The 13,079-nt window shown below is 28.2% G+C and overlaps 1 protein-coding gene across 2 annotated transcripts in view; it reads right to left on the reverse strand.

Moving 5' to 3' along the window:
- Nucleotides 1-600: 600 nt before the first annotated feature.
- Nucleotides 601-13,079, reverse strand: part of LOC117168061 (5-hydroxytryptamine receptor-like) — a 27,626-nt gene continuing 15,147 nt past the window's right edge. The window contains exons 2-3 of one of the 2 annotated variants that reach the window (XM_033353414.1): nucleotides 3,015-3,306; nucleotides 601-782 (exon numbers count right to left, since the gene is read on the reverse strand). In XM_033353414.1, coding sequence (XP_033209305.1) covers nucleotides 775-782; nucleotides 3,015-3,306 — 300 coding nt within the window. In that variant the 3' untranslated portion in view covers nucleotides 601-774. Of the gene's footprint in view, nucleotides 783-1,379; nucleotides 1,436-3,014; nucleotides 3,307-13,079 lie in introns of those variants that run through there. The other variant, XM_033353415.1, reaches the window with a different exon arrangement.

Raw genomic sequence — 13,079 nt, forward strand, 5'->3', positions numbered from 1 at the left:
TAATACAGAATAATACCAATTGAAACAATCAATCACAAATCAATGCGGTAAATTCAGTTTATTTGGGATACCGCGTTTCTGCGGTATCTTCAACGTATATTTTGTATTTATAAATAAACTAAGTTACCAATTAATTTTCGACTGATCATTTTGATTTGATTTAATTTTGATTGTTTTAGCTGAATTTATTCAACTAAGCGAATTATTCTTTGATTTTTTAAACAATTGTTAGTCTTTTCATTTATTTGTCAGTTAATTGGTTGTAGCACACATCACTGGAGTGCACTCAAAGCACTCAAAATAAGTAGCGTGAACTGAGCAAAAAGTGAGGACTGAACGGTGTGAACAAATTTTTAACTAAGCTTCAAATTATTATTTTTTCATCAAAAACGCCCTTCATTAAATACGTTTTTAGTCTCTCTTTTAGGCTTTTTTTCTAAACGATGGAAATAACTTTTAAAAGTATGCCAGGTGTTTAATTTATTTTTCCACTTAAAAACAATATAACAATAATTGAAAGAAAAATAAGTCAAATGTATTTTTCCAGTAAATACAGAATTTATAGCATAATATGTCATATATGTGTGTCCAGCATATATTTTCGCTCGGTTACACGACTGTTCATGTATGAAGAAGAGTCCTTGAATTGTTGAAACCGTACATTCAGTGTATTCGAAATTGCATTACGTGTCCTGCAGTTATCGATATCAAACACACAAATATGCATGATCATTCACAATAAGAGAAACCCATATTTTTCTGATTTCACTCTCCTTAAACGACTGAAAAAATAAAACTGAATAAATGAAACTAGACGAAGAAACTTGTTAATTAAAAACTAATTACTTTTCCTGTCTTTTCTAGCTGATTGTTGATGTTTCTAGCATAAAATACAGTTTTTACCTATTTCAAACACTTTAATTAAATCATCTGCTTCAGTAAACTTTCTTTGTAATTTAATTCGGAGTGTGTACGGTGTCTACGCTAACCAAAAATATTTATGTTACGCCCCACGAATTTTGGTAAATCTAACCCCTTATATTCCCTTTAGTGAGCGTAGGAACGACCTAATTTAATTAGCATAATGCATTCTCAATTAATTTTTCTTAGAGTCTCTAATAAGGGGATTCAGAAAACAATAAAAATTAAAAAGTTACGATGCGCGTTGATATATCTTTTTTATTAAATTGTGAAAAAAGATTACTGTATGCATTTATGGCAAAACAGGGTATATTTAGTACTCCCCCAAGGGCGTTAAAACTTCAACAGAGAATATCTCTCAAATTAATAGACATTAGTGATTTCAAGTATAGATTTCTGAATTCTTCTTGGTTTCCTCTATAAATTGAAACTGAACTTTTTTTCCCATTGCATTTTCTCATTCCGTAGCATTCCTCTTATAAATCTGAACAATCTTCAAGTGCTGTAGTTTACTCTAAAATCAATATTTCGAAAGTTATTGTTTAAAGTATACTCAATATATATTATATATTTTAATCAAATTAACAGGAAGGCCAAAAACCCCTAGACTAACATAACGGTTTGCTACAAACGTGGATTTCACGTTTATTTTGCGTTTCTATGACCAAAAAGAAAGATGACTTTATCGTCATAGTTAAATTTTCAACCAAGTAATTAAATTTTTAACAAAATATTTGCTTCTTCAACCAAATAGTTGCATTTTTAAGTTATTACGGTACATTTTCAAACAAATAGTCGAATATTCAAACAAAAATGATAATACATAGTTGAATTTTTAACATTGACTACTAAATTTCTAACTAAATGGTTAAATTTGTAACCTTTAAAGACAAATTTTCTACCAGAAAACGAATTTTCTACAACAACAAAAAGGAATTTCTACACATTCGCCGTCAATGAAATGACGATTTTTTAACAGAATATTTGAATTCTTAACCAAATAGGGAATTTCGAACAATGAAGACTAATTTTGTCCCCAAAAAAACGAAATTTTAACAAAATAGTTCAGTTTTCAACACTAAAAGTCGAATTTTTTTAATAGTGATTTTTAAACCCTGATATTGAATTTTCAAATGAAAAATATAAGTTTATAATCGAAAAAGCTATGTTTTTAACCAAAAATAGAATGGTTAAATTTGCAATTTAAAAACTTAATTTTGAACCAAAAAAACAACAAATTTTCAACAAAATAGTTCAATGCTTAACCAAGAAGAGGAATTTTCAACTAAAATAATTAATCTTTTTTAAAAATATACAAAAAGGGTCCCAAATACAACCAAATATTTGCTTTTTCATAAAAAATATAATTTTGTAATCCAAAAGATTAATTTTCGACCAAAACGACATTGGGTAATTCTTTAAAAAATGGTAAAAAAGAGAGGGGAAGAGTGTCAAATCTTAAATATAAACGTAGTTTTGAGTCCTACGAAAAGGAGCAAATATTTTTGAGTGCTTAAATAATTGTAAGCTGCCTTTCACAAAAAATATCGCTCTGAAAAAAAATGTTCACGATTTACAGGGAGAAAAATTGTTTAAGGAAATAATAATATTATTTTTTACATTTATCAATTATATATAATGTGCCCGAAAAATATTAATTTTTCACGATTTACTGAGAAAAAATGATTTAAACAAATAATGATTGCCTAAACCGATTGAACATTAGTTTAAAGAATACTTCGGGGCACACTGCAAAGAGGTTATCGGGGGGGGGGGGGATCAAAATGAAAAATTATTAGGTTAAAATGAGTCCTCAAACATTCCTTAAAAAGTGAACAAACTTTAATTTACAACAAATTAATAACAAGTACTTCTTTTTTCTATTTTTTCTAAAACCGAGATATTGAAGAGCGGATGGATTATACCTAGACTCAAAAGTCGAATTTTTGGTCCACCCTGGAGGGACACCCTAATCATAATTTATAAGGGCACAAGAAAAACTGAAAGTACTTGTGCTCGCCTCAGAAACTATTTTAATGAAATTTATGCGAAATTTGTAATGTAATAAGATTTTAGTAGATTTATTAAGTTACCTAGGAATCCGGGTATGGCACCAAGAGGCATTACGAAGAGGCTGACGAGAAGATCAGCTACGGCGAGTGACAAAAGAAAATAATTTGTGACATTGTGCAGCCGTTTGTCGAGGCCCACTGCCAAACACACCAGGATGTTGCCGAGACCACCAGCTACAATAAACACGGCAACGAAGAGGAAACTCCAATCCAATTGTCGACCCTTTACTACTGACCCAGCTCGCGATCGGTGTGTGCAAGTTACAGTCAGATCTTCCGATGTCACATTTTCTGCTGCTGAACACTCAAACACCTACAAACATTTTTTAAAAAATGTTCAATTAGTACATGAGTGTAAAGAAAATATAAGCCCACTGGCATGGAATGTTTTCCAAGCGTCCGTCTCTGATATGCTTCGTTCTACGAAATATTTTAGGAGTAAAAAAAAAGCTGGACCGAATCCATTTCAAATCAGGCAGGTTGTACCTGTGTGTTTTTTTCCTTTCACAAAACTATAATATAGTAATTTTATGCAAAATGGGGAAAACTCTACTTTTTCATTTTGTTTAAAATTAAAAAACAAATTTGTTTGTATAAATAAGAGATCCTGTCAGTTGTATACGGACTAAATCATGTTCAAGGTTAAGAGAATTTTTTGGTACATAAAACAAAATTAAATTTTTTGAAAGTTTCCTCGAAATGGTGCAACATAGCATTAATGACTAAAAGAATTTTTTGTAGAACTTTCTTATATATTCAAACTATTTTTTTAACATTTTTCCACATATGTCGTTAGCGAGAAAATGCGAAATTCTATTTTATGGAGAAAAAATTCTCCTGAGCACAAAAATTTAGACCGGACCATACTTAAAAAATGTATACTATATGAAACTAAAAATTTTTTTAAAAATATAAGTGTACGTTTTTTGAGAAAAATTACTTTTAATATTTATAGTAAAACGAGGCAATTTTTTCAACTTTGAACCTTTTTTTAATCTTTCGGAGAATTGTGATAAAAGACTATAAACACATTATATTCTGGAAATAAATTTTTTTAAATCTCAATTAAGTCCAAATTTATAGAGATTTAAAGAAAACATTAGGGTTTTTCAATGAACAAAGCACCATTTTTTGTAAACAACATTATTTTTCTTACACCAGAAAAATACGTATAGCCTAATTTTCTACGAAAATTCTTAATTTAAATAATATTCTTCAATCGCATTGTACAATAGCCTTATATACATTACATTTACATAATTAAAGTAAAAACTAACACTAATTATAAAAATATTTAAATATATGAATAATGAAAAAAACTTAATATAATTTTTTTTAAACTTAAGTGAAAGTTATTAAATTCTGATAGAATAGAAATTTAATAACCTACCAGAATCATTAAGGGATGCACTACCTGTAATTAATAGTCACTTACGCAATAAAAAAATTGACCTTCTTTAATAGTCTCGTATTTTTTTAATTAACATTGCGACATTCTTACATTTACATATGATATAACTATTTTAATATTCATAGAAAATATGATTTTTTTTAAATTGTAAGGGTACAATTTTTTTTATCAAGTTTACTATAAAAATTGTACTATTTTTACCATTTTCGAGATACGAAGCTTATTTTTGTTTCGAAACCGATGAGAAATTAAAAGATGGTAAAAATAAGAAAAGAAAAAAAGAAATATCTAAAATAGAAGATTACCCCCCCCCCCCCCCCCCCCCCCCCCCCTTTCCAGTCCTAATTTTTCGTACCGAAAAAATCCGGCTATTTGTACCGAAATTAAAGTAAACGTAGCCGCGGTCAAGAAAAAATATTTTTTTATTTCTCTCGAAATACAAATACGTTCCAGATTTAAAATGTATGGAAACTTGTCTAGATATTAGCTATCAGCTGTTTTGAGAAAATTTCATGTTTTAATTTTTCTGAATCAATGAAAATAACTTTACCATTTTTCATTCTTAATCTCTTTTTTCATCAGTTTCAAAAGAGTGAAAAAAATTAAACTGGGACAAAAAACCTTAAAATGTCAAAAGTTGTAAGATGTAAGTTTAAAAAAAAAAGTAAAAAATTTTTTCGTCCTTAAACCAAAAAATATAGAATGAAAACTGTACAGTAAGCAGATTACATTATATCCTTTATATCTTGAAGATTTATAAAATGTCACACGTTTTGTAAAGTGAAATAGACACAAAAGTTATTTTACTTTTAAAATTTGTAAATATTCAATTTTATGACAAAAATTCAGAAGTTGCATAATGTTTAAAAAAATGCAGGGATAATTAATGCAAACACTATTGCATGAAATGAACCATAAATTATAACCATCCCATAGTCTCCATCGTGTCTGTCTTGTAATCAAAAAATTGGAAAAGATATTATAGCATTGAAATTATTGTAATATTTTATTTTATTCACAATTTTTCGAATATAAGATGCTCCTGCTGCTTACCAACCACATGAGGGGGTCAATTACCTAACAATAGAGAATGCGCTATTGACAAAGAAAAACATTTCAACAAAAACTGTATTTAATTCTAAAACAAAACTTGAAGATCAATTACCTTATGGCAATAAAATAGCGATTTACTAATCTATTAATAACAGCAAGGAACAAACCACCTCTAATTATTTTGCAAACATTAGGCAATTAAAAACTGTTTTAATTAAAAGATACACGTAACCTACTTATTAGGAGTAGTATAATTTTTACAATTTATTTTTGAAATATGCGTATTTTTAAATTTAGGGGTAGTTAAGCTCGCAATAAAGGTAGCTTGAAGTAACGGTATATTATACTCTTTATATTCTGAATAATACAAAAATTATTTCAATACTGGCACATTTTTTGAGATTTTTATTACAGAAAATATACGACTGGCCCTACACGTGTGGTTCTCCTTTTGGGATAGGTTGTAACTTTATTAGTATACGTATAATTCTTCATACAATGGTATCTGTATGAACTTCTCTGCATTTGTTTAAACATTATAATATTTTTAAGTTTTTCTACAAAATAGACGTAACTGACTAATTAGAAGTAGTTCATCCCTCAATGCTCTTGGTAAGTTCTCAAATTTCCATTCTATCATAACAAACCAATTTTTGCTAACATTCTTTTTAGAATTGTATAAAAGATTCATATTACTAATGTTTTCGCATTGTTTCATGTTTATTATAATTATTAGGTGTAGTTTCACTCATAAAAATGGTAGCATCAGTTTATTTATTTATGACGTAAATTAATTGTATGCAAAACTTGTATACAATAAAAATAAGAAATATTGGCTTACTTTTTGGTCCTCAAGAAAGTATCTAAGAATCAAGCAAATCGGAGGCGGACACCTGGTATTCATTCCTTGTAAGAAAAATATTTGGTTCCGACAACAAAATTATTAGATTACTATAGAAGCAAAATAATTTTTATTTTTATCAAAAAACAATTCATTCTTTTTGAAAAACCTTTCCATGCTTACAAAAATTCTGTTGAAAAAACAAAATTCTGTTGGGACGACAAAAAATAATTTTGTCGCTTCTTCAGTAACCAAATCGTTCTGCTTTTCCAACAAATAGATTTTTCTCATTTCCTGATTGTGGGTTATTATCTTACCTAATAATATGCTATTTATAGGGAGCACACTTTTAGGGGTCGCTATTTTTGTCCTTTAACAAATATTATTTTACTTTCTTTCAAATTTACTGAAATTGCAGCTCTTAATTGGAAAAGAAAAGAAGCAATATAATCTCTGGATTTTTTACTATTTAAAAACCCAACGAAAAAACTATAAGGCGTGGGAAAATTCTACCCCGTAGGAAATATTAATATTTTATTTATTAATATTCATGATAATCAAAAAATCAAGCCATGCAAGAATAGTACCAATTTTATTTATAGCTCTTATTAGTAAAAGGAATTAGTTTAATAAATTATATAAATATATAATGTTGTGTTATTTCATAAATTAAATCAGTTGGCGGGCCTTTAATACAATAATAATGTATTGTTACAAATGTCACCTGACTACTTATATTTATTATTGCAACAAAATCGTAGAGTCGCCAAATTATGTTGTTTTTCAAAAATATCAATTTATATTTTTATCAAACGTAACAAATGATTTATTAAACCCATTCCTTTTGTTAAAAAACACGTTTATTTATACATTTTCGACTATCCGTACTTTGATTACCTTAAACGTAGATAAATAAAATATTAATATTCATGTGCTCGTCGAAATTTTTTCAAATCTAGTATTTTTATGGGATTTTTTTCTGTGAGCACGCTTCTCGTAAATTTTCACCAAAACCAAACATCAATTTTAGTAGGCATCACAGAGATGGCGTCGATAAGAGCACCATGCCGGTGTCCAATGATTTATAGAGGTTCTTTTCTGAAGATTTTATGCATCCAGTTTCGCGAAAATTTGCAAAGCGTGGAAAAAATGTTTTGAAGTCGATAGGTAGAATATGCATTATGACCTTTTTTCTGAAATCACATTTTTTCTTCTACTTTCTTAATCGATATAATTGTGCACCTATTTCTTTCTGAACAATAGGAAAATTCGTAAAATAATATGTAATTATGAAAGTTGTATGAACAATAGAATAAAATTTTAACTCCTAGTCAAGTTCTAAATAGACCTTTTGTTTTAATTTTCCATTTATAAAATTTTCGATTTATTTCCCCTATATTTACAAAGCACCGTATGTTTACTAAAATGGTCCTTATTTCGCTTTATTTAAGAATACCATTTTTTGCTCCTATTCGCGATTCTGGTGCGAATGTTCAGAAATAGAATGTCCTCGAAATTTTATCTGAGGCGGTCAATATCTACCCATCCCCAGACACCAAAAGTTTTCCATAAGATGCGGGGGAAATTATGCAAAAAATGTTGAACTTGCGTAACTTTTTCAGTTTTCATTCAAATCAAACAAATCAATATCCTAATTTTTAAAAACTTTAAATTTTTTAAATTTCCGAAATGGTGGACCCAATAATGACGGTAAAAGATTGAATTTTCTATAGTTATTAACTTAGATTGTTTAAACACCGCCATCTCGGATTTTTTCAAATTTAATCTTCTAGAATCATCGACAGATTTTTAGAGAAACTTTTTTTGTCGCAAAGATTCAAAGTATTTAATTGAAAACTGCAAAATTAAGCTGATTTGGGAATTAATGAATGGTCGACATCTTCGATTTTTTCAAAATTTTAGACTTTAGGGATCATTGAGTGCTTTCTAAAGTCATACTTAATTGCAGAAAAGTTATAAAATATTTATTTGAAAACTGCAAAAACGATACATTTTTAAATTACTTGATTGGCCACCATCGTCCACAATTCACTTTACAATAATTTATTCCATTTCTACACAATGTTTAAACGTTCTTAATTAATAACTATAGGTAATGCAATTGTTGTCCCGAAATGTTGGGTTAGTTATTTTGTGCCACTCAGAGAATTGTCTTGAAACAAAAGCATCGTCCTCTTGTCTATTTTGTTTCGAACCACGTAAAAATCGTTTTTACACCAACGGAATTATGTCGCTTGTCGCAAAGGGATACTATTTTCTGCAAAAAGATTCTTTTTGTGACAAATGAAAATTCTCTCTACCTTAAATTTAAAAGAAACTTAAGTAACATTTTAAAAATTGTAAGCTTTTTCAATTTAGGATATTTTCAACTTTACATATAGATTATCGTCCTATGCGGAATATAATCTGAATAAAAACTTACCAGGTTTGGTAATTTAAACGTTTTGCACAATTTATCCCTCTTCAAATTTGAAGGACATATACTATTTTTGGACATTGGCATTAGAATCGCTAATAGGAGCAACCGATTTCCAAAATAAGCATAATAGGGGCCACCTTTTCTTTTTTAAAACGATGTAATTGTGAATTAATTTCGTCCTGATTAATATGTGAAATCGTGAAATTATATATGACTGTGACAGTTTCATAATCATTAAAATAAAATCATGGCAAAATCATTTATGTTACACTCACAGAAAAAACAGTCTGTCCGAACCAATTTCAGTGCAGGATCTCCTAACAAAAAAAATTACCTACAATGCATACTAGTAAAAACAGATAGCATTTGCTCAGCCTTTATATCAATCGATATTTAGCTTAATTGTTATAGACAATTTTTAACCTTTAAATTAATTATTTAGAAGTTTTGAAATACTTAGGAGATTTCAGTATTCAAATTTCGAATATTAGGGATGGTATGTATTCAATTGTTTTTCTAACTTCAACCTCATAATGCCCATTGTCTATAAAAAAAAGAATCTCCGAAAGTGAATACTTGGATTATAAAGTTGAAATATTTTGTATATGCATTATATGTGTTCCATTTTTTATGGTAATAAGCTGTTATTTACTTGTGAAAAATATTTTTAAAAAAGTGATAATACCTCATTTCCGTAACGATTTGTCCGATATTTTCATTTTAATGTTATAGAATGCTAAATTTAATTTTTTTTAAATTATTATTATTGCCTGAATCTGTTTCAAATTATTCTCCTGAAAAGGATTTTTTCTCTTCTGTGAAATTAGGTTTAATGGAGTTTGACGATTTTAGTTTTCCGTAGGTCAATTTTTATTAATAAAAGAAAATTATTTCAGAAAAGAAAACAAATATTCTGCTCAAAATAAGAAATGATTTTAAGGATAAGTAAGTAAAAAACTGTTTATCAAAAAAACTGTGAGTGCTTTTAAAAAAAAATATAGAGTGATTTCTTTAGAAATTATTTTTCTAAGATTCTCAGCTTATCTGAATTGAAAACCATTTTTTTCAAGGTAAAATTTCTTACAAAATTAACATCAGAAGCTTTTTCAAGGGAAAACATAAAATAATTTTTTATGATGAATATAAATCCGCTTAGATCCATTAAAGTAAGGATATTAACACGAAAATGGACACGATCTTCAATAAAGAATAAAGAAGCTTTAGAGGATCATACTCATTTTCAGCTGTGAAAAATATTCCAAGTGGGGAAATAAAGCTCTCAGTTTTTTATCACATAGTTTCTTAACAAGTTTATGGCTTGCAGAAATGGCCTTCAAAACTTAAAAATAATACGTTTTATGTTCTCTGTGGAAAGTCGATATCTTCCTAATATATGCCTTCCGTAAATTAAATATAAAAATTGGCTTTGGCTAAGTTCGCCGAAATTCGGTGAGCGTAAAACTAATATTTTCGTTGAGCCCAAGGAATCTGGAAAGGACCCTTAGGTTCACCGAAATTCGGTGAGCGTAGACCCCCCACTAAATCCTAAAGTGCGAAATTTTGATCCAAAGTGGATCAAGGCGTTGCTCAATTAAGAAACAGTTGACAACTAAATAACATTATTCTATTTAGTATTCTAATATTACGTCACGCTCGATCGGTAGCATCAAAATCTATAAGGCTATACCACTTGGTAGACTGCAAAGCATTGTTTAGATAGGTGTTTGACTAAAATTAATTAATTTCGACGAAATTAAGTAAAAAATCGTGATATATCTTTGCTTTTAAGAAAGAGAAGTCATTTATTTCATTATTGTTGGCAATTTGGAACATGTGCGATTAGGCAATCCACCACGAAAAATTATAATTTGCATTAATTAAGGTTATAACTTCAATTTTCGGCGATTTATGTCATAATACTTTTCGATAATAAGTCATTTTAGTTAGTTTCATATCAAATCAAGTTATATCAAAGAGAATTTAAAAGATTTTAAAAGACTTTAAGTGATCTTAGGATTTCTCAATAGATTTTTAATGATTTCAAAAAATTCGAAAGGATTTTAAAAGAATGCAGAAAAATTGAACGATTTTCAAGGAATTTTAAAGATTTTTTAAAGAATCCAGAAAAGTTGAAGGATTTGCAAGAGATTTGGTCGAATTTTAAAGGACTTTGGGTGATTTCGAAGAATGTCAAGCGAGTTACTGAAAAGTTATTTAAAACGATTTTAATGAATTTGGAGAGATTCCAATTGATGTAATTTTTAATATTTAAAGGAATATAAGAAAATTCAAAGAATTTTAATTAATTGTACTCAATTTCGAAAATTTTTAATGATTTTAAAGAAGTCGAAGGAATTTCAAAAAAATTCGGAGGATCTAAAGGATTTTCAAACAAAAACTAAAGAATTTCTGAAATTCAAGTGATTTTAAGGAATTACTATAGGGACTTGGCGGGATTTTAAGGTTTTCTTTTAAATTTTAATTTTAAAGTTATTTAAAAAGTTATTTAAAAAGATTTTAATAAATTTTAAGAGATTTCAATTTTTTTTAATGAAATGATTTAAGGATTTTAAAAGATTTTAATTAATTTTAGTGAATTTTCAAATCATTAAAATGATTTCAAAGAAGTTGAAGGGACTTTAAAAAAATTTGGAAGACTAAGGATTTCTAAGAAATCAAGTGATTTTCAGGAATTACTAGGGACTTGGCGGAATCTTAAAGCTTCTTTTTAAAGAAATTAAAAATAATCAAAAAATATTTTTTAAATATTTAATCATATACAAGAGATTTTATAAGATTTTACGACAGTTTTACTGATTTTAAAGAAAGTCAATCGAGTTATTGAAAAGTTATTAAAACAGATGTAATGGAATTTTTGGAGATTTGAAGGTTTTTAAAAAAATTTATTGATTTAAGGAATTTCAAGAGATTTTAAGGTGTCTAAGAAAATTTAAAGGATTTTGGATATAAAAGATTTGAATTAATTTTAGTCAATTGTATAATATTTTTAATTATTTCAAAGAAGTTGTAGGGAGTTCCAAAAAATTCGGAGGACTTTAAGCATTTCCAAGAAATCTTACAAGATTTCTGAGAATTCATGTGATTTCAAGGAATTATTAAGGACTTGGCGGAATCTTCAAGTTTCTTTTTAAAGGATTTTAAAGTAATTTAAAAATAATTCAAAAAGTTTGAAGGATTTACAATTTATTTTGTAAGATTTTAAGACAGTTTTATAGGTGTTAAAGAATTTCAAGGGAGTTTTTGAAAAGTTATTAAAAAAGATTTTAATGAATTTGAAAAAGTTAAAAGATTTTGAGGATTTTTAAGAGATTTAAAGGAATTTAAGAAAATGTTAAAGATTTTAAGAGATTTGAATCAATTTAAATCAGTTTTGAGAAACTTCGAAAGATTTCAAATGATTGTAAAGAAGTTGAAGATATTTCAAAAAAAAATCGGAAGAGTTTAAGGATTATCAAGGAATCTTACAGGATTTCTAAGAGTTTAAGTGATTTTAAGGCATCACTACGGACTTGACGGGATTATAAGTTTATTTTTAAAGGATTTAAAAATATTTCCATAAGTTTTAGTGACTTTAAAGAAAGTTAAGCAATTAATTTAAAAGTTATATGCAAAAAATCAAAGATTTTAAGGATTGTCAAGAGATTTAAAAGAATTTAAGAATATCTTAAAGATTTAACATGATTAAAATTAATTTTAGTCAATTTCGAGATACTTCGAAAGATTTGAAATGGTTGCAAAGAATTTGAAAGCATTTAAGAAAAAGAAGGAGAAGTTTAAGGATTTTCAAGAAGTCTTATATGATTTCTAAGAAGGATCACAGTCTTTGATAATTTTTGTGTTCTCAAAGTGTAATAATAATCTCTTGACATCTTTGAAAAACGTACTTTAATGAAGTACCAAAATTCAAAAATTTTGACCGCCAACTATCCCAACAATGCAACCTAACCTCAATCACGGCACATTATTTTTTTTCTTGATAGATTGTCCGAATCGCACACTTGCGCAATTGCTAACAATAATTAAAGAAATGACTTTTCTATCTGAGAAGCAAAGTCATGTCACGATTTTTCACTTACTTTCGTCTACAAAACTTCATTTTAGTCAAACTCCTATGTAATCAATGCTTTTCAGTCCACCAAGTGGTATATCCTTATAGATTTCGACATTACCGACCGAGTATGACGTAATGTTAAAATGCCATGGACATATGAAGCAAGGGAATGAGGTTCTTTCACTGTCAAGCTAGAGGCAGGTGGCGCCAGGCTTCGTCAGTCCTGTTATGGCTGCCGCACTCACACAACTATACTATTCTTTTGTATA

This window comes from Belonocnema kinseyi, chromosome 2 (assembly GCF_010883055.1).
Source record: "Belonocnema kinseyi isolate 2016_QV_RU_SX_M_011 chromosome 2, B_treatae_v1, whole genome shotgun sequence".
In the NCBI taxonomy this organism is placed as follows: Eukaryota; Metazoa; Arthropoda; class Insecta; order Hymenoptera; family Cynipidae; genus Belonocnema; species Belonocnema kinseyi.